General features: G+C 40.2%; 1 protein-coding gene across 2 annotated transcripts in view; it reads right to left on the bottom strand.

Moving 5' to 3' along the window:
• The window catches only part of TET2 (tet methylcytosine dioxygenase 2), an 86,651-nt gene that overhangs the window by 25,864 nt on the left and 40,339 nt on the right, over positions 1 to 20,448 (bottom strand). For both annotated transcript variants that reach the window (XM_074950700.1, XM_074950701.1), the window contains exons 2-3: positions 4,953 to 8,352; positions 2,953 to 3,043 (exon numbers count right to left, since the gene is read on the bottom strand). In XM_074950700.1, coding sequence (XP_074806801.1) covers positions 2,953 to 3,043; positions 4,953 to 8,307 — 3,446 coding nt within the window. In that variant the 5' untranslated portion in view covers positions 8,308 to 8,352. The remainder of the gene's footprint in view (positions 1 to 2,952; positions 3,044 to 4,952; positions 8,353 to 20,448) is intronic.

Genomic DNA, 20,448 nt, shown 5'->3' with positions numbered 1-20,448 from the left:
GGCTTTCTGTGACATTATTGGGGATACTGTTCCTGACGGCTTGTAGTCCATCTTTGTGTGGAATGTTGGTGTAGAGGGCTTCTACATCCATAGTGGCTAGGATGGTGTTTTCAGGAAGATCACCGATGGACTGTAGTTTCCTCAGGAAGTCAGTGGTGTCTCGAAGATAGCTGGGAGTGCTGGTAGTGTAGGGCCTGAGGATGGAGTCTACATAGCCAGACAATCCTGCTGACAGGGTGCCAATGCCTGAGATGATGGGGCGTCCAGGATTTCCAGGTTTATGGATCTTGGGTAGCAGATAGAATACCCCGGGTCGGGGTTCCAGGGGTGTGTCTGTGTGGATTTGTTCCTGTGCTCTTTCAGGGAGTTTCTTGAGCAAATACTGTAGTTGCTTTTGGTAACTCTCAGTGGGATCAGAGGGTAATGGCTTGTAGAAAGTGGTGTTGGAGAGTTGCCGAGCAGCCTCTTGTTCATATTCCGACCTATTCATGACGACGACAGCACCTCCTTTGTCAGCCTTTTTGATTATGATGTCAGAGTTGTTTCTGAGGCTGTGGATGGCATTGTGTTCTGCACGGCTGAGGTTATGGGGCAAGTGACGCTGCTTTTCCACAATTTCAGCCCGTGCACGTCGGCGGAAGCACTCTATGTAGAAGTCCAGCCTGTTGTTTCGACCTTCAGGAGGAGTCCACCCAGAATCCTTCTTTTTGTAGTCTTGGTAGGAAGGTCTCTGTGGGTTAGTATGTTGTTCAGAAGTGTGTTGGAAATATTCCTTGAGTTGGAGACGTCGAAAATATCGTGTTCGAGGGGGTGGAGGGGCAGAAGGAGAGGCCCCGAGATAGGACAGATTCTTCTGCTGGGCTAAGAGTATAGCTGGATAGATTAACAATATTGCTGGGTGGGTTAAGGGAACCACTGTTGTGGCCCCTTGTGGCATGTAGTAGTTTAGATAGTTTAGTGTCCTTTTTCTTTTGTAGAGAAGCAAAGTGTGTGTTGTAAATGGCTCGTCTAGTTTTTGTAAAGTCCAGGTTATTCCTAGTCCCAAATGACCAGTCACTTACCCCAGATCAATCTCAATTTAGATCTTACACCAAAGACAACGCTTGTAGCCAATCCTACTGTAAACTGTCTAAAAATTTATTAAATAGGAAAGGAAACAAGAAAGTAATTTACAAGGTTAAAGCACATAAACATATATAGACACAAATAAGTTCCAATCTTAACTTTCAAAAAATAATAGAAGCTTCTATAATAAACAAACTCTAGATGTCTTTTAAGGCTAACCCAGGCTAAGCACTGGGGATCTTTTTCTTATGCCCAGTAATCCTTGTCCTCCAGAATCCAAGCATAATAAAGATACAGTTCCTTCTTGTAAGGGGTTTTTATTTTCTTCCCCCCTTGCCCTTTCAGCTGCAAACTCAGCTGATGGGAGGCATTCACCTGGATGTCTCATCTTCATTGGGAGGAACAGACTACAAAGTTTTTGTCCTCTTTAAATGTTCCACAGTAGTTTGTCTGGTGTTGAGAGGCCTTCCTTTGTGCCAGGACATAACACCTTCTGTTGGAGATCAGCACTTTACATTAGTTAACGTCTCTCTCCTGTCCGGTGATATACACAATCACAGAGGCTTATAATACAATGCTCAAATATTACCTTACAATATGGGACCCTGATGTTATAATTAATGATGATTAATGCATGGAGAAACTTATAAGCATTCAATACAGTCTAAACAGTAATCACATTTTTATAATTCTAATACCTATTTTAACAATACTAACACATCGGTGAGCCAAACTGATGTCAGCTATGTATTTGCCAGTTTTCAAGTGAGGCCTGGGACTGTGCCATGAGCTGGCACTTGGCCAGCCAGCATCACACTCCCTTGTTAGAGTTGCTAATGCTGCTTACCATGCTAGCCAGAAGTACTTGGGCTAGTGCAAGGTCTGCAGCTGGGGCCAGCCCTGCACCGGAGTCGCAGGGGAAAGAAGCTCCTTATACTGTACCACTCCCCTGTGCACCTGCTAGCTTCAATCTGGCCCCAATAGATCAGGTCCAAATCCTGCAGTTCTTACTCAAGCAAACTCCAAATAGTCTGGGTATGGAGTAAGTAAAAACACAGACACAGCAGAGTGAGGACCTCAGGATTTGGCACATAGTGTCTATGCATACCATATAATATATGGGCTGTGCAATATGGCAGTTTTCAAGTGGCAGGAGAACCTTACTGTTTGCTGGAGTTCTCCCATTTAACACCTTATTAATGTTAGCAGTGTTTTATATTTATATAATATGTAAATGATCCACATATCTCTATGACTATTATATGCATATCCTAAGCATTTGTTTTGCTGGTAATCTGGAGAATGCTAGTAATGTAGTATCTTGTGAGATATAATTTATTCTATCATTCTGAAAAATACTGTCTTCAAATAATGGAAGGGGGGATGTTTTGCTAAAGAATTGCTTATTGAGTTTCAGGACCAAATCTTACTTTGCTCCCATTATTGTAATTGAACACATTGCAGGAGGAAAGTGAGTAGGATTAAGCCATTTGAAGTCTTTTTGTAGATAACATTTTGCTTGAAGTTTGCTTTTCGGTGCTCTCCTCCCTCCATCTTCTTCCTATCTTGGCATGTGCATCCCCCACTGTGAATACCATAGCCAACACTCTTGCTTGGCAGGCTTATGAATACTTGTCCCCGCTTGGGTTTGCTGGCATCTGTCTCAAAGTGGGCAGCCTGTGCCAGCCAGCAGACTATTAGCCCTGTCAAATATTGTGACTCTCCGGTGAATAGCACAGTACGTAAAGCTGGCACACTGGAGTAGCTAAGCCTACAAATAATTACTCCATTTGCAATTGTTTACTTCTTTATGTGCAAAGACTGGAAAAATTCTGACATACACAAAAGGATAAATGTTAATCTGTCCTGTTCCTTTGCGCTAATTACCTTTCTTCCATGATTTCTCTAATAGCTGCCACGTTAGGACCGGCTCCTAGATGGGTATAGAAAGGACCTTCATCTTTTTCAATAATTTGCTCTGTTTAAAATAAAATAAAGGTTATTGCCTTAAAGCGTAATTATTTAATATAAGAAATTGCGTTGCAAAGCTTGTCCACAGCTGACCAGGTAGGACCCTGTTATGAATTTTTGGGGGCCAAACTTTCACACATACTTGTCTAAAGTAGGCCCACAAATTATGCCCAAGTGTATTTGCAAACCATGAATTTACACATGTATAATGGGTGACAGTGTGTGCAAGTAGATATTGCACCCCATTGTCCCTTTTGCAAGCACAAATGCTTGTTTTATATTTGCAGTTACAGTGAAATTAAAAATTAGCATTTCCCAGTAGTTACTGAACAGTGATTTCTCACCCCCGTATTTAGAAGGGAGGATTTTTGTGGTCACATTGGCAAACATCACTTTGGGGGCTATCACGTATCTGTTTTTTGCATGTATGTGTAACTTATATACCTAAGGCTTGAAAATGTGGCCCCTAAAGTTAAACACAGCTTGAGTGGAGAGCAGACTCTTCTTGTTGAGTTCACAATTGCTGTATTAGGTGAAAAAGGGGTGGGGAAGACTGGGGCAAAGCTGAGATGAATGCTAGATGTTGAAGAAAAGCCTCTTTGTGCCAAATACATTGAAGAAATTGTCTTAATATATCCATTATGTGAAAATGCAGGGTGACCATCTCTGTAAGTATCAGTGACAAGTTAAAACTACAAATGCAGAGAGTTTTGATTTCCCCATTTCATTTCTACAAGGTTTCTCAAAGTGTGGCAAGGAGAAACAAGAAACCAACTTCCAGTTTTGTATTTCTCCTTGCAGTATGGTAATGCACTACTTTTTCCCTTCGCCCCCATGTCAATTTTCCTGAGATTCAACTCAAAACATTTTAGAAGGGGGAAAAGATCAACTTTGCTTTTGTAGAGAACTATATTTTCAACTTTATACCCTGGGGCAGGCTCTCTGTGTGTGTGTATATAAATCAGAGAGGTTACAACAAAGCTATTTGTCTTCACAATGAAGAACTGTACATTTTGTCTCAATCCAACACAGCAGAGAATCATTTCTCCAGAAAAATGACTTCAAAATGTGCCCATAGTAAGAGGCAGAGTGGAGACTCATTTCGCCAAACAAAACAGCGTGTGGCAGAATGAAAAGGAGGAGCATGCCAGCTATTACACTTATGTTCTCCCTACAGTTCCAGTCCTGCTCTGTGCAGAGTGGGAGGTGAGCCATGGTCTTGCCCCTTTGCTGCCTCTTAGAGGAGAGCAGAGAAGGAGCAGTCACTGTGCTTCCTAAAGCACAGTGACTGAAGTTCTGCTTGGCCCTGACACTGGTCATTACCAGGGGAGTGGAAGGGAAGAAAGGAAGAAGGCACCTATGTAAAGAGTCATGCAAAAATCCAACCCTCTGTTTTTAATCAGCCCTTACTCAGTCAAACTCTCAGTAATTTGACTGTGTATCTGAGTAAAAATGGAGTAAGGATCTCAGGTTTTGGCCCCAAGACATCTTTCATACAAACAGTATCTCCAACCTTGACTTAAATAATACTGCATCAAATTAAATTGTGAATCTGATCTTTTTATCAGATGTGTTTGCATAATATATGCCTGCTTCTGAAGGAGACTGGATACAAAGAGATAAACAGACTGAAGAATCTACTTTATATTAGATTTGTATGCCATACATTAATCTGCTAGCACACAAACCAGACAGCTTTGTTACAAACATACGGTGGAGTTCTATTTTTAATGTAAAAACTAGTGTTGCTGGAAAGAAACTGAAACTCTCCCTTGCTAATGGCTGGCATTCTCAAAAATCAACCCAAAATAAAACCAAACAAAAAACCAAACCAAACAAAACCCCCAACCACTCTGAAAGCTACCTTCCTAATTGTGAATTAACAATGTATTTTTAGTACATTTCTTGCCACTTACCAACACAACTGCATGATGGGAAATCATATTGGGTTTTGACAGGTGTGTCCAATAAATTTTTTACAGGAGTATCCAATAACTTTGAAGGGGACTCTAAAAAATTATTTAGGACAGATCCAGCTGGTCTTTTAGTTGGGGTTTTTTCAGCAGAAGGAATTGCTTGTTGATCTAAGGTGGAAGTGTGGCTGTCAAATTCTGCAGCAATAGAATTTCTTGATAGGATAGTGATAGGACCTGCGGTTTCGACCTTCACATGCTTAGGTGATTTGATAGTAAGAGCTTTGTGATCAAACAGTGATTTGACCTGAATCTGTTTCAGCTGCTGTTCCATTGTCTCAATGATACTCTTTTGCTGCATGTTCTCACAACTGAAGTGCTGATTCTCTTGTTTAATTGTTTTTTTCCATGTTTTGTTTTCCAGATGTCCAGTTGATAGATGCATGCAGATATTAGACTTTGAGCCAGCCTCAACTTTTATAGGCTTGCGCGTCACACTGGGACAAATTTCAGGTTTGGGTTGTTGGTGTATTTGCTGCTCTTGCTTTTGTAAGAGATGCCACCTGAGAGCAGCATGATTTTGAAAATCCTTGTGGGGTTGAGCCTGAAGGTAACACCCTCTCTGGTCTTGTGGGAGACTTTGTTGGCTGTGTGGTAAGTACCTTTGCTGAATCGGTGGAGCTTGCTGGCTGGACATACCTTGTTTCAAATTCCCACCACATCCCTCTGGTTGTTGGAGTGGTCGCTGTATAACTGAAGCTTGTTGAGATTGTTGCTCTTGTTCTTGAAAGCAATGATGCACCTCTTGCTTTGGGGTCATACTATTTGGATAATATTGCATATGTTGCAAGTCCTGCATTTTGTTTATTCCGAAGAGTTCAGCATTTATGGTGTTTTCCTTCTTCTCAGAAACCAAGTGCATACGGCCAGGATGCTGCAGATTAGTATTTGTTTTCAGAATCTGATTGTAAAGGGAAGTTTTACTGTTGCTACTTTGCTCCTGCTCTGGTCCAAGCTGAGGGTTATGCGGGAACTCAGTTGGTTTTATATACTTATTCTCGGTTTGAAAACATTCTTCTAGTTTAAGCTGACTGTAGGATGCCCCATCTATTTGCTGTTCATTGTTACTTTGGGAATGGGAAAAGGTCTGAGACAGTTCTTCGCTTTTCCTTTGCAGGCTTTGCTGGTGGTGGTGGTGGTTTGGGGTTAACTGTGGACTGCGTGACAGTTGTGTTTGCTGCGCCTGTTTTTGCAACATCTGTTGTAAAATGTTTGAATGTAAGAATGGTTCATTCTCTGTTGTCTGGGGAGTCAAGTGCTGCTGTTTTAACAGGGCCCCCAAAGGCTGCTCAGTTTGTTGTTCTTGTCTTGCTTGGAAATGAAGCTGCTGCGTATGGTGTTGCTGCACATAGGACTTCACCAGAGAATTCCTCGTTGTGAGCTGTGGCTGGGGAGAGTGCTTTTGGAACTGCTGCTGCTGGTCAGCTGTAGGATGGACTTGCAGTTGTGCTGCCTCGCTTTTGTACAGTTGAGGCATTTGTTCCTGTTGTATTATTTTCTGGCTACGGGGCTGTCCTGAAGGCTCTTTTAATGCATCGGGATTCCCAGTATACTGGTTTAAATGCATCTGTTCCATTGGATTTGGCTGGAACTGGAGAATTGACCTCAATAAAGCCTCATTGGGCTTCTGTGGGGAATCTCTATGGTGAAAATGAGTGGAAATCAATTCTATCCAACCAGGTTTTGGATAATGTTGTGGCTGCTGTTTCACTTGGTCTTTTCCTTTCTCAGGAGGCATCTCGTGTTCTTTTTGTCCCAAGTGCTGCTGATAGTGTTGCTGCAACTCTCCGTTGTTCCCAACTACCTGCAGATCTTGGATGTGTGGTTCTGATGTTGGCTTTATTTCTTCTGTGCGTTGCTGAATGGAGGTCATCGTGGTAGCTGGCAGATCACTTTCACTGCCATCTTGTTGTGACACCTCAGGCTTCTGTGGAAGCTTCTGTTGAGAGTTAGGTTGTTGCTGGGCAAGGCCAGGACTCCTGGACATCAGTTCTTCCTGCTGCCCTTCATTCTTCACTCCTCTAGGAAGAGTTTCAACATTTCTGTTGTCATAGGGGTGATGTCCTTCTGTAACCCCAAGGGACAGAGTGCTGTTCATTTCTGGAGCTGGGGGAGGAACAGAAGCAGGAGGAGGAGTGAAGGAATCCTTATTGGACATTGAGTTGTGTTTAAACAAAGCACCATTTTTTTCTGCTTGCTCTGAAATCCCCTCCAGGCTATTGTTGTGAGATTGCAGATTACTGCTGGAACTTAGAGAGAGATCTTGGTTGGGTGCCCGCCCCGTATTTCCATGAACACTACTGTTTCCTGTGGGTAACTGATGTGTATCATAGCCTGGGTTTTGCTGCTGTAGCTGCAGTTCCGATTTCTGAAGTGAATAGCTACCTGGTAATACAGGTGGTTTACTGGAGTCTTCCGTATTGTAGACCTCAGTAGCCACTACAGCTGGCACTTGAGGCAGCTCAGAGTTTGAGGTCTGTGGGGAAACGATCTGCCCTGAGGTATGGGATGAATGTGTTGTCTCATAGGACAACACATTAGTAGCCTGACTGTTAATGGCATTTATGTGAGATGTGTTTTTCTGCATTGCAATGGAAACATGGTCTGGATAATATTGAGACAGTGTTTTTTCTAGGAGTTCACCATGCATGTTTTCCATGGAAGAGGCAGAAACTGTAGCACCATTAGGCATTGGCACTGCCTTGTTCTTAAGTAGTAAGACAATGTTCTTGTTGTGGCAATTAATGTTTTCCCTCTCTTGCTCATTCTGAATCTGGAGATCTTCAGGATTTTCTGAACCATCACAGTTGTATCTTGAAGACTGTATAAAATCAGAAGCTGCATTTTCTTGTCCAGTAAAACTCTCAGATTCCTTCTCATTGCATGAATTGGAGACAGTTGGTTTTTCATTGTTTTCCCCTGGCTCATCTTTTTCACCATTTCCCTCTTCATCTCGTTTAATTTTCTTGTTCTGATGAAGGCCATATAGAGAAGGCTCACTAAAAGTGCGTTTTATCCCACCATTTTGCATATACTTGGAATACACTCTCTTTTCCTGTAGGAGGTCAGGGCTGGTACGGTTATTTGGGTTTCCCTTCACGTGAGGTATTCCATAGCTGTTCTTAAAAAGTAGCCACTTATGGTCACCATTTACTTCAGCATGGGTTCTCTCTGTTAATGGACTTCCATTCTGCAGCTTCACTGACAAAGGCTCCACCTGGGAAACATGAGAAGGATGTGGTATTAAAAATGGGCTCAATCTATTGCCATCAACATGGTTGGTTCTATCCTGTTCCATCTGGCCTGCTCCAGGGCCATCCACAAGGCTGCCCTTTTAACGTATCTGAAAGAGAAAAAGGGAGGGAAAAGGGTCTAAGTTTAGTTTTATTTGATACACATCAAATCACTGACCAGACACAATATTTGAGCATCTGCCCTCCTATCTATGCACAGCATCCCAAGTTACAGTGGTCTCTCCCGTTTGATTGGTCTCTTAATCAAACCAATGTTTTCTCAGGGTGTTTTCAATAGCATTGGACTTATAAAGTGTCATTTTTTCAAGCTGCGGTCTGATGTATTTTTAATAAATTAAAGGTGAAGCCTGAACTGAAACAATATCAGATTGGGCATGAACATGTGAAGCTGATGGTGGTATGCAAGCAGAGTGAAACTGCACCAGACAGACCCGCTTTTAAAATGGTGCAGAAAAAATGCTTGGTTTGTTAACTTGAAACCATTATGCCTTATAGCAACATACTGTCTTAGTTCATATTTTAATTTGACACGCTTTCTGAAGTTCAGCACGTGATTAGTTCAAGTGTGTTTTCAAACTTGATAAGAACATTTTCAGCACTAAGTTCCTAACAACGGATGCATAGGTGAGAAACTCAGATTAGTATAGAAAAGGGCATGCAAAAATAAACTGGGGATGAGAAAATGCTGTTCTAACAGAAATATACTTATCTTAAGGCTAAATCTCTTGCATGATTAATGATCATTTTTTAATGAAAATATAAGTATTTACTGCTTCGCCTGAACTTTTCTGTAATGATTTTTATTCCAAGTAAGGTGGAAAATCATGCAGAAACTGTAGTTCCCAGACTTAGAGCTAATCCTGTTACTTGATTATAGTACGCCAAGCCTCTTTTGTCTGATTTGAAGGATTATTGCCACCAAGCTTGCTGGTTAGAGAGGCACCCCTGCCCCTCTATTCATCAGCTGTTTGACAAGGTCATTTAAAGTTGGTTTTCCAAAGATCTCACCCTTAACAAAATACACGCATGATAAAACAAAACAAAAACTGACTACTCTCCACTGGAATCCCTATACTCATTCATTATTGTTACAATACTAACATTACCATTATGCATTTATTTAAGGAAAAAAATTAAAATCATGGTACATATTCATATACAACAGACTGTATTTGCTTGGTATTATGAATGAAGCCTGTGAGCATGCCTTTAGAATTGTATTTTTGTTGTTGTTCTGCAGCAAAGCCTAAAATCTGTGTGTCTTGGATATGAGTTGGGTCGTTTGGAAATTCTTCTCTTCAATAAATATCTTAATATTCAATAAAATATTTTCCTTTTATTTATATAAAAAAGGTTTCACATTGGATAAACGTGCTGCCAGGGTGTAGTGAACAAATTCCACCCAACAACTGTCCAATTCTGGTTAGGCAGATCAACCGAAGGTTCAGAATGACAGAAAAAGTAGAGAAAGCTGTTGTTGCACTCTCTCCATAATTTGTTCTTTGTGGGTTTTATCGTTCCCCACCAACAGCCCAAATGACAGAAGAGAGACCGACAGAGCACCTTGCAGATGTTAGAAGGATTTCAGATTGGGAAAGTTAGGAAAATGTGTCAAATAATAAATACATAATGTACTAAAGGTACAAATGAGTCTAACGTAAAAATTTTGACTCACGCAAATTTTTGCAATGAAGACATTACTTCTAGTTTGCATAGAAAGGGAATATGAAGGGCTCTCTATTATTAATTCATATTTGCTTGGACTGCTAAGAGCCTCACAAGTGGCTGATATTACCACTCCACAGAGAGGACTATTACATTTGAAAATTTCTCCTATCACAGTAGATTTGCCTCCAAGAGCACAGAACACGATTATTTATCCTTCTCTAATTTTTTTACAATATCAAATTACACCTAATTTATACAATGTGCACTGAATTCCAGGGTATTATTGCCTTACTAAACTCAAGTGAGTAATAGAATTCAGAAACACTCTTTACATAAGAATTGCTCTTGGGCCATGTAAAATTATTATAAGCAGAACTGATAGCATTATATAAGATTACTGGGATTCCCTTTCTGTTCAGGGTGCTAACTTCAAAATAGGGACAATCAAAGCATCACAGGTGCATGCTAAGCAAAACTGGACAACTGGACATATGCTAACCACACCCCCTCATTTGTTCTTAAATGTGCTTTTAACCCTTAAAACTCTTTTCTCCATGTGCTCGAATTATTCTTTATAAAATGAAAATATGCTATGGTCACATTGCTTCCCAAACCCCACCACTAACAAAGTGAGTTTATAAAGTAATTTGGAAAACAGAAACTAGAGATGGAGAAGATCAGTTATGTCATCTAGTCTGCTCCCCTAATAAAGCAGGATTCTTCTGGGTAGAATATATATTCCAGCATCTTGGCTTGGCTAGCTTTAAGAGTCCCAGGTGATAAGGCATTTGTAACTTCCCTGGGGAGACTATTCCATAGCATAATAGACATCGCTGTTAGACTGGCACATCAGGAAAACTTTAGAAGTTCCCCTCATTCCATATAGTTCTTTGAAGTAAAAATGAAAAGTAAAGGATGCTGCAGAATTACATTCCCTCCCAATGGGGTTCAAGAAACAGACATTCACCCTAACCTGAAATTGCTTCCCTTTCATTCCCTACCTGCTGTCTTTTGATACCTGAGCTTGCAGCCAAACAACTCCCAGAGGTGAAAGATGAGTGTGTAAACTGCTAAATGACACAGTATTCTGAGCAAAATACAAAGGAACAGTAATTAACACTACCCTATCAGATTATTTTTTATTTCTATCAAAACAAGGTATTAGTCTGTGTGACTGAGCCATGGGAATCCTCTCCATGGTCCTCAAAGCATATCAGTATTTTAACACTGGTGGTTGAACTCTACTTTATCACAGAGGGTAAAGTTTAACTCTCATTAAAAGTTTTCAAAAGCTCCTTTTGCTCTGTGTTTTGTTGATGGATAAAAGAGCCTTACTACTTGAGGAATGTGTGGCCTGTATCTAAGCTCAGCATGCAAACCTCCGTGCAAAGTGTGCCTGCTCCTCAGGAGGGAAACTCATGATCCTTGAAAGCCACGTATTTCCTTCCTTATTATGTGACAAAAAATACATGTACTCTTCACAGGCTTCTCAAAAGCCTCACACTACAAATCAACCAATCCCTTGGATTCTGATTGGCTCCAGCATAAAAGGAGGTGGTGGAAGGCATTCCAAAGCAGGATTAAACCATTTGACTCTTCAAAGCCTCGTATGAACTCATTGGTTTAAAAAGCCTCACACTTTCTTTCTTCAGAATAACTGTTGGATTGGGGTTACTTTGCATTACTCTTGATTCCCCATGTATACACTCAGTTATGATTCTATTCACAATCCTCCTGAGTCTCGTCTTATTACAAACCATAAAAGGTGCTCAGACAAACCACAGTAATGCAATTTAAAGTTAGGAAAAACCAAGCAATGGTATACCTCTGGTATTTATTTCAGCTAGTACACCATGCATGTGCTTTAGATGCTACTGTTGAATTGTTTAGGACTGCAAAATCTGGACTCTATGGTCTTTTTACATTTGTGGTGGGGTGAACTACATTTCTTTTAAAGAAAACTTACATTTACTAAAGGATAGTAGTTTATTTTTTCTCCTCCAGTAACAGGTGTTTGAGCCAATACGCTTAGGAGCTCTAACATATTTTTCCCCAGCCATAATTTATTAGGAATTCAAGTCACATCAGCAGCATCTGTGAAACAATTACTGCATCTAGGACTGACTCTGCAGTCTAATCCATCAGAATTATGACTGGTCTCTTTGAAGATGCTATGATGCATGACTTAAAAATAGCACATTACTGTGGAAATGGATCAGCATCTCACATCCCACCAAGTTGTAATTCTGCCCACCACTATTTGACTTCTTGAAGTATCCAGGAACATACATGTAATTCTTGCCATATACTGGGCACAAACGAGAGATAAGGAGTTAGAAGTAGATTATTGTTGGTTTTGTTTTTTTAAAAAGATGTGTAGGTGCCTCTTTGGAGTGCTCCTGCAATCTTCATGAGCACAGAATATGTAAGAGAGTGACTCATGTACAATTAGATGACAGGAAAAACCATTTTTTTTTTGGTCAAAAGTAAGCTTGGTTATGTTGATTTGCTTTCTTTTGATAACTTATCTATTTTGAGTCAATTCCTGAGGTTCATATTTTATTAACTATTTGTATTGTGCTGATTTGCTAGCTAGGGACTTTGTGAATGCAAAGAAGTTTGGCTGAGTAAACATCCATGATCAGATTCTAACCAGCCCCTGTACATACATCTAGTGCAGGAGGCGTAGGAAGAAAATTGGGGTGAGTTCCCCCCTCCTCCGGCTCTTCCACAAGAGCAGGCCAGAATCCCATTAGGAAGAGCAGTGACTGTTCTCTGTTAGGATGTCCATGAACACTTGCTGGCTGACAGAATCAAGATGGGTGGTACTATAGCCCCTCCGTATCAACTAGAAACAGAGCAGAGAACACACTGCATCTTCTCCAAGGTGACTTGCTGATAGCCCAGCCATTCACAGTGTATTTATGCAACCAGACCTCCTTGGACTGTGATCTCAAACATAAATGGGGTTGGACTTGCTCAGTAGCTGGATGGGAGAACACAAAGTAAAAGTCAAGGAAGTACAGGTGATAGCAATGGTGTGACAGTCCCTTCTATATCAATACTAAACTACTGCCCTGCCCCAGCATGATGCTTGGGTCACTATACTGCTAGACACTTTTGGATGAAACAGAGGTCTAAATCATTTGCAGTCATTAAATTCCCATGGCAGTATCTGCAAGAGAAGAGTGTTTATCTAGGTGCCCTGGCCAAATTCCAGTTTGGGTCGTTAAATTCTGCCTACTTTAATTCCCCTTCTAATATCAACTGAATACAATAGTAGGCTCACTTCGGGACTTAACTTGTTTAGTGTTACTGTGCACAATTAAACAGTAGCCTATCCTACCCCAGAAGTGGCTGAATTTCAGTGATGGGCAACCTCATGCCTCTATCTAGTTTGTAAAGCACTTTGAGAGTCTTCTGGTTGAAAGAAGCTACAGAAGAAACAATTTACGAATTTCAGCAAAGAAAGGGAAAAAGCTCAAAACAGCCCTTCTCTGTAACATCATAAACCATTACAAACCATGGGCTAAATCCTGAAGTCTTTACTTGGATGAAAAGCTCTTGAAGCCAATGGGAGTTTTTTCCTGAATTGCACCTGGTAGATAAGCTAATGAAATTTTCAGAGTTTTGATGCAAGTTTATCCCTGAAGGTAGTGCTGCCAAGCAGTCAAGCAGCCACAGTTTGAACTTCTGTGTGGTCCTCAAGAGTAGTCCTATGTACATCACAATGGATTATTGTAATCTATAAGCAATAATGGCATGGATAAATTCTATATCTGAGGAAATGACCACAGTTGCCTTAACAGATGAAAAAGGGGTGCTTTTGACCACCAGCACCCACTGAGAATCCAAAAGCAGTCAGAGCCAAACTCACCAAGCAATGAAGCTCTTTGACAACTTCCCCAAAAGAAATGTGGGCAGGCTCCAGTGCCTCCACCCCCTCAAGATGCCACCAACATACCCCAATCTACTAGCATCACCCTTGACTTCTCTGGATTGAGCAACATTTTCATCCAAGTTCCCATCTCAGTCAAGCACTTGGAAAAACAGATAAATCACATCATCTGGATTAGTTATAAGCCTCATGTCACCCATATATTGATGGCATCGTAGTGAAAATCATCTTGCTATCCTCAGCAGTCTTGTGTGCACAACAAACAATCTGTGTGATAGAAAAGAAGCCTGCAGAATCCCTGAGGTTTTCATTGACTCCAATGGGCTTTGGAACCCAAAATAATTAAAATACCAATATTTATCTCTCTCATAGATGGAACAGAATGAATATACATACATAAACACGTGGTTCAGTGTATTCTATCCATGGATTTCTGGGCCCCAAATCCCTTATGGACTATCAAAATTCATCCAATTGCCTTGTTTTAGATTTTGTATTTGCACCACTTATTTAGCAGAAAGTTCTATAGTAACTATACATCTGAGGAAGCACTAAAGAATAATTTATCCCTTCCCAAGTCAATTGTAATTGATGCCTGCTAAATTGTTTCTAGATCCACCTTTTTCAAACAGTAACATACGAACAGCTTAGGAAAATACACCCTCTGGTGAAGCTCTGCCATCAGAAACGCAGAGGACAAGTGGAATTGAGGAATGGCATTTTTTTTTTTGGAGGACAGCAAAATACCTTAGGAGCAAATATTTGGTATGGATATTGTCATCCCTTCAAATACATGATGACATTTTCAGCTTCTGGAGACTGGATTAGAAAAGAGAATTTGGTCCCAAGTCTTGATCTTATTTTTGGACTAGCCAATACATTAGTTTAAGAAGATCTTAGGCATCAACTAATCTCAAAGAAAACAGCATAAATCCCAAATTGTGCACTAATTATAAGTCAAAAGAAGCAATTTTCAAGTTACATCAATATTTAACAAGAAGCCACAGTGTGACTCCCTCAGGACTGTAGGAATATGGAAACCTTGTTTTCTGAGGTTAACATTCTGGCCATAGTATTCTTTTTTTTCCTCCAGGAGCTGGAGCCCCATTTTATTTTTATTTTTCTGGAAGGCCATTAACTAAGACATTGTACTAAGCCAAGTTTGGAGTTAAAGCCACAGACACCAGAATGCTCCAACAGCATTCTGACAAATTTTTGAGTTCTCCCTTATATTCAGCTTACTCCAGTACACACAACTTGTTTTATTTTCACTGCCTTTCAAAACTCTGCAACAGTGTAGTAAGAAACTGACACTGAGAAGCCAAATTGATGTATTTCATGGCATGAAACATTTGGTTAGAAAGGTTTTAGGAAAAAAGTTGGAGGGAGAGAGGTGGCTGGCCTTTTTTTGGAAACTGCCTTAGTGGTGAACCAGGAAAAAGAGTAGTCTTTATAGACAGGAAGTCTATTTAAAGGTACTGTCTTAAAGTTAAGCTTCACTGGAGCCACTGATTTCTAGAACTGCATAAAAATTCAGCACTACTGTGTTGACAAAGGTTATGGGTTGGAATCCCAGAATGAGCTGACATTTCAGCCTTCCTTCAATTTCCTATGTTTCAAAGCACATTCTTTCCCATGGTAAAATGTACTCTCTATGGCAAGATGCAGCAGGAAGAGCTAGAGAACTAACTAAAAGAGGAGAAAAATGGCAGATTGTGTTTTAACTCTAAGTAAGGCTTTTAGGCTCCAACAGTAGATCCTCGTAACGGTGATATTTATACAGTTCTACAGGGAATTTCAGTACTCCCCTCTGGCACTCCTTTTAAAATACTTCCAAAGCTTTGAAAACAGTCAGTCTTTCTTCATTCTGGCAGGCTGCCATTCACTGCCAACCCAATTCAGCTCATAATCTTCCAAGGCCTCCAATAGCCCACGTGGATTTAAGAGAATTTTAAATGGCTGAAGTACTAAGACATTTCGGGGTATTAAAAAAAAAGTATATATCAAATTTTAAATTAAAACAAAACATAGCTACACAAACTTTTGTCAGTTTTCTACAAAGTTAGCTTCATATTCTTCACAAAATGCTATTTCACTAATTGAATCATAGAATCATAGAATATCAGGGTTGGAAGGGACCCCAGAAGGTCATCTAGTCCAACCCCCTGCTCAAAGCAGGACCAATTCCCAGTTAAATCATCCCAGCCAGGGCTTTGTCAAGCCTGACCTTAAAAACCTCTAAGGAAGGAGATTCTACCACCTCCCTAGGTAACGCATTCCAGTGTTTCACCACCCTCTTAGTGAAAAAGTTTTTCCTAATATCCAATCTAAACCTCCCCCATTGCAACTTGAGACCATTACTCCTCGTTCTGTCATCTGCTACCATTGAGAACAGTCTAGAGCCATCCTCTTTGGAACCCCCTTTCAGGTAGTTGAAAGCAGCTATCAAATCCCCCCCTCATTCTTCTCTTCTGCAGACTAAACAATCCCAGCTCCCTCAGCCTCTCTTCATAAGTCATGTGCTCTAGACCCCTAATCATTTTTGTTGCCCTTCGCTGGACTCTCTCCAATTTATCCACATCCTTCTTGTAGTGGGGGGCCCAAAACTGGACACAGTACTCCAGATGAGGCCTCACCAGTGTCGAATTGATTATTCTCTGTCCGGGATGTGGACATACTTCTGGCAAAGTATGTACAAAGAAGCAGTGTGAATTACAAAGCTCATCATTTTTAAGCAGCAGTGATACTTTTTTCAGGACACTGAGGTCAATGTGTGTGTGTGTGTGTGTGTATATATACACACACACACACACTGACCTCAGTGTCCTGAAAAAAGTATCACTACTGCTTAAAAATGATGAGCTTTGTATACACACACGCACACACACACACACCCCCCTATCTCTTTGGCAGAGACTTGAGCGTTGTGCTGGGTTTGAATTAAACTTAGGATTCTCCTAGCTGAAAAGTCTGAGTTGGGAGAAATATCTTGAGTTTAATCAAGTAATTATAAGTCAAAAGAAAAAAGCAACTAAATAATAATTAAACTACTTCATCCATCCCTCCCTCTTTGCTCTTCCAAGAAAGGACAGCAGATGAACTTTGTTTTTTCTTATTTAAATACACAAATCCCACCAGCAAGGCCGAGTGGAACTCCTCATGGTTGTACGCACTATCGTAAGTGTTTGCAGGGCTGGACTTCCAGCTTGAAGTCTGATAAATCTGGTCTTCAGCTAAAGTAAGAAGTTAAAGGAATGTCTTGCGTGTATTAGTCAAATTCCAGAGAGAAGTGTGTGTGTAAGCGCGTGTGTGCTGAAAGCTGTTGGGCTGCAGTCCTGAAAGAACTGTAATTGTATGCAGTTTCATACCACAGCTGTTCCTTATTATGCCAGCAGCAATCTTCAGGTTTGTGAGAAGTTTTTTCTTTCTCTCTCTTTTTTTTTTTTTTTTTTTTTAAAAGGCAGGTAGGGGCAGGGAGGAGGGTAGTCAGGTTTTAAGCTCCAACACATACAACTGGTTTAGCTCAAAAGAAAAGAAAATCTGCGTTTGGTAATATAACTTCTATAGAGCCTTTGGGAAAATGAACAGCTGCTTTTTCTTAAAAAAATGGAAAGACGGGGGAGGGGAGAGACAGTCATGAGGATACTAAATGTTCAGTGTAGCCATTTAAATTGAAATGCACACTGCTGTCAAACGCATAAAGGGACATTAGATTTTGGGTTTCCTAAAAATATGATGGCTAGCCAGGTTGATTATGACAAAATGAGCGAATAATTTCACTGTGGGGGAAGGGGAAATTGCCAGCCAGAGCTATCTGCTCATTATACAATCTAGCAGACCACCCATCATAAAAACCCCATCTAGCTCACATATGTTTGTGTGTAATTGATATGTAATAAATCCAAAATGTATTTCAACCAATATCTTAAAAATTCATGATAGGTATGGATGACTAAGAAAATGTTCTGGAAAGCTAGCTATGCCTAAATGTGGAAGACTGAAAATGAGAGATCTGCCCTGGGCTACATGCAATTAACTTGCAATAAAGTAGTACATGGGGAACCGAAGCAAATCAGACCAACATCAAAATTTTAATGGGAAAAATAATCTGGTTCACTGTGCACTTTAAAAGGCACAATTCCGCAAAGTGCTGAATGCTTCATAGAAGTTATTACTCATTTGTATTGTGGTAGTGCCTGGAGGCCTAGAACAGCTCGGACCTGTTGAGCTAGGCTCTATGCTACTGTGAGAGAGTGGCCCTAAAAAGTGCAGAATCTCTTCAACTCCCATGAAAGTCAATGGGAGTGAGAATGGTGAGCTGCTTTCTGGAGTGCTTAGCAACCTGCAGGCCAAACCCTCTACATTTAGAGCTTTAAGATTAGATCTGACTCTGAGATCTCTATTTTCTGGCCTTAAATGGAGGGTGCTTAAGAACATAAGAATGAACCGTATTGGTTTATCTAGCCAAGTATCCTGTCTTCTGACAGTGGCCACAGCTGGATGCTTCAGAGTGATCCATCCTGTTGTCCGGTCCCAGCTTCTGGCAATCAAAGGTTTATGGACACCCAGAGTATTGCACTGTGTTCCTGACCATCGTGGCTAATAGCTATTGATGGACATATCCTCCATGAACTTATCTAAAGGACAATGCCATTCAAAAAGACAATGAAAAAGAAAGGACACGTTTCAATGAAAAGCAAATACCTATGTGCCATTGTCAATTATTTCTCTTCAGAGGTCCATTATCCAGAGCTTCTTTTTAACTTTTAACGACATGCTCAAAATATTATCAAATATTCTTAATGAATATTTACATAGTGGTAGTCCAATGGTTGTCTAGGAGGCTCAAAATAAGAAAAATATCTATTTCTGTGAAAAAGTGTGTGTGCAGCAGAGTTCTGTAGACCAGCTGTACAAAAGAATCATGTATTTGCATTAAAGTATAAGCGGTATTCAGGATCAGGTTTTCTTGACCTATACAAAAATACAGGAAATGATCAGAAACACTGCACCAGCGCAGCTGTAAATTACATTGCTTGGAACCATTACTGTTGAGCACATTAGTATATTTATAAGGGAATGTACATTTAACATATCCCTACAGGTGTGCATGGCACTTCACAGAGAGATCAACGACACAGCCCCACTCCCTGCCCAAACAAGCTTAAATCTACCCTGCAAAAAGATCAAGTTCTTGCTTTGGTTTGTGGTGTATGAATCATGATTGTCCTGCATTTATTGGTTTGGTTAATTGTGTTTGTTTATAAAAACTTATCATAAAAGTTATTTTACATAATGAAGTCCACTTGTATTTTAAAAAATAAGCTATACTGATTGTGCATAGCAGGATTGAGGATAGCAGGGAGAAAATCTTGCACTGTGGATTTTAAACCAATATGGTCGTCCGACTTTCTTTCATGGCAATCTGTTAGAGTCCAAAGGCGTGTGCTGACTATATTACAGTTAGAGGCATGAGGCCTGTATCCGTTAGCATGTGTAGTTTATCTCAAAAAACATAAAATAAAATAATAATAATAATTTAAAAAGTACTGAGATGATTCAGGTTTTTTACAATAATGGCCTCATTTTTCTCCTTACCCTTATCAAGAATACAGATATGCAAAATACATTTAATTTTACTGATAAATACTACGTGGGCTGCATATCGCATGTGTGCTGAATACAATACATTCAGCAGAGAAACAGGTAACTAATTAAAATACCAGACTTCACTAGACTGGTTCCTGTGTTGTGTCCTATTCAGCAGTCACAGTTAAGGCCAAATTCTGTAGTACTCATATAGGATGCCAACTGACTTCATATAGGTGAAATGATCATTAAGGATACCTAGATTTGGGCCCCCCTTCAGCAAAGCACTTAAACATGGGTCTTAAATCTCATTTACTTCAACCTAAACATGCTTAAATGTTTTTACTAATCAGGGTCCTAGTCTTTAAATTCTGCTATCTTTAGCCCTTGCCACAGCCCCTTCCCCAAAACTGCTTATCTTACTCTGACCCAGGGAACCTCATTTGCTGACTGTTGTTCTTTCTGAGGAGGAAGATACTTTTTATTTTAATTGGTGCAATGTAGTGCCTTGTACCCTAGCTGCTGTTTGTCATGGCAGATCACCACACTGTAAAGGCAGACTAACAGGAATAGCTAACTATTTGAAAAAAACATAAACACTGAAATGTTCCATGGCTACTTGGGTTGGAGAACTCAAACGTTTACTGTACTGAATAAGCTTCTGATTCAAACAGTGTTGGTTTTGTTTTTTTGTTCAATTTCCTTACTTTTGAGTAAAAGAGGCCTATATCAGAGTAGCATTACACATCTCAGTATTGATAACCCTTATCTTTCGTACTTGCACCAGAATATTTTCCTCCCATCTAATCTACTTCATTACTTTTGAAGATGGCCTAACTTGAATTACTTCTTTTCTGAATCACCAACTGCAGGATGTATAAGGCCATAACACTGGCTCTAACTATATCTGGAAAACCTTCCTCCATCCTGCAGTACGCTGGGGTTACTGAATGGCTCTGTGGATTAATAGCATGCCCCGGCACATGATCAGCAAGTCATGTTCCAACTAAAACAGGACATCAAATAGTTA

The sequence above is a fragment of the Natator depressus genome, chromosome 4 (assembly GCF_965152275.1).
Source record: "Natator depressus isolate rNatDep1 chromosome 4, rNatDep2.hap1, whole genome shotgun sequence".
NCBI classification, from domain to species: domain Eukaryota; kingdom Metazoa; phylum Chordata; order Testudines; family Cheloniidae; genus Natator; species Natator depressus.
The sequence above is the reverse complement of the archived record's forward strand: the minus strand, read 5'-3'. Positions and strand labels throughout refer to the sequence as shown.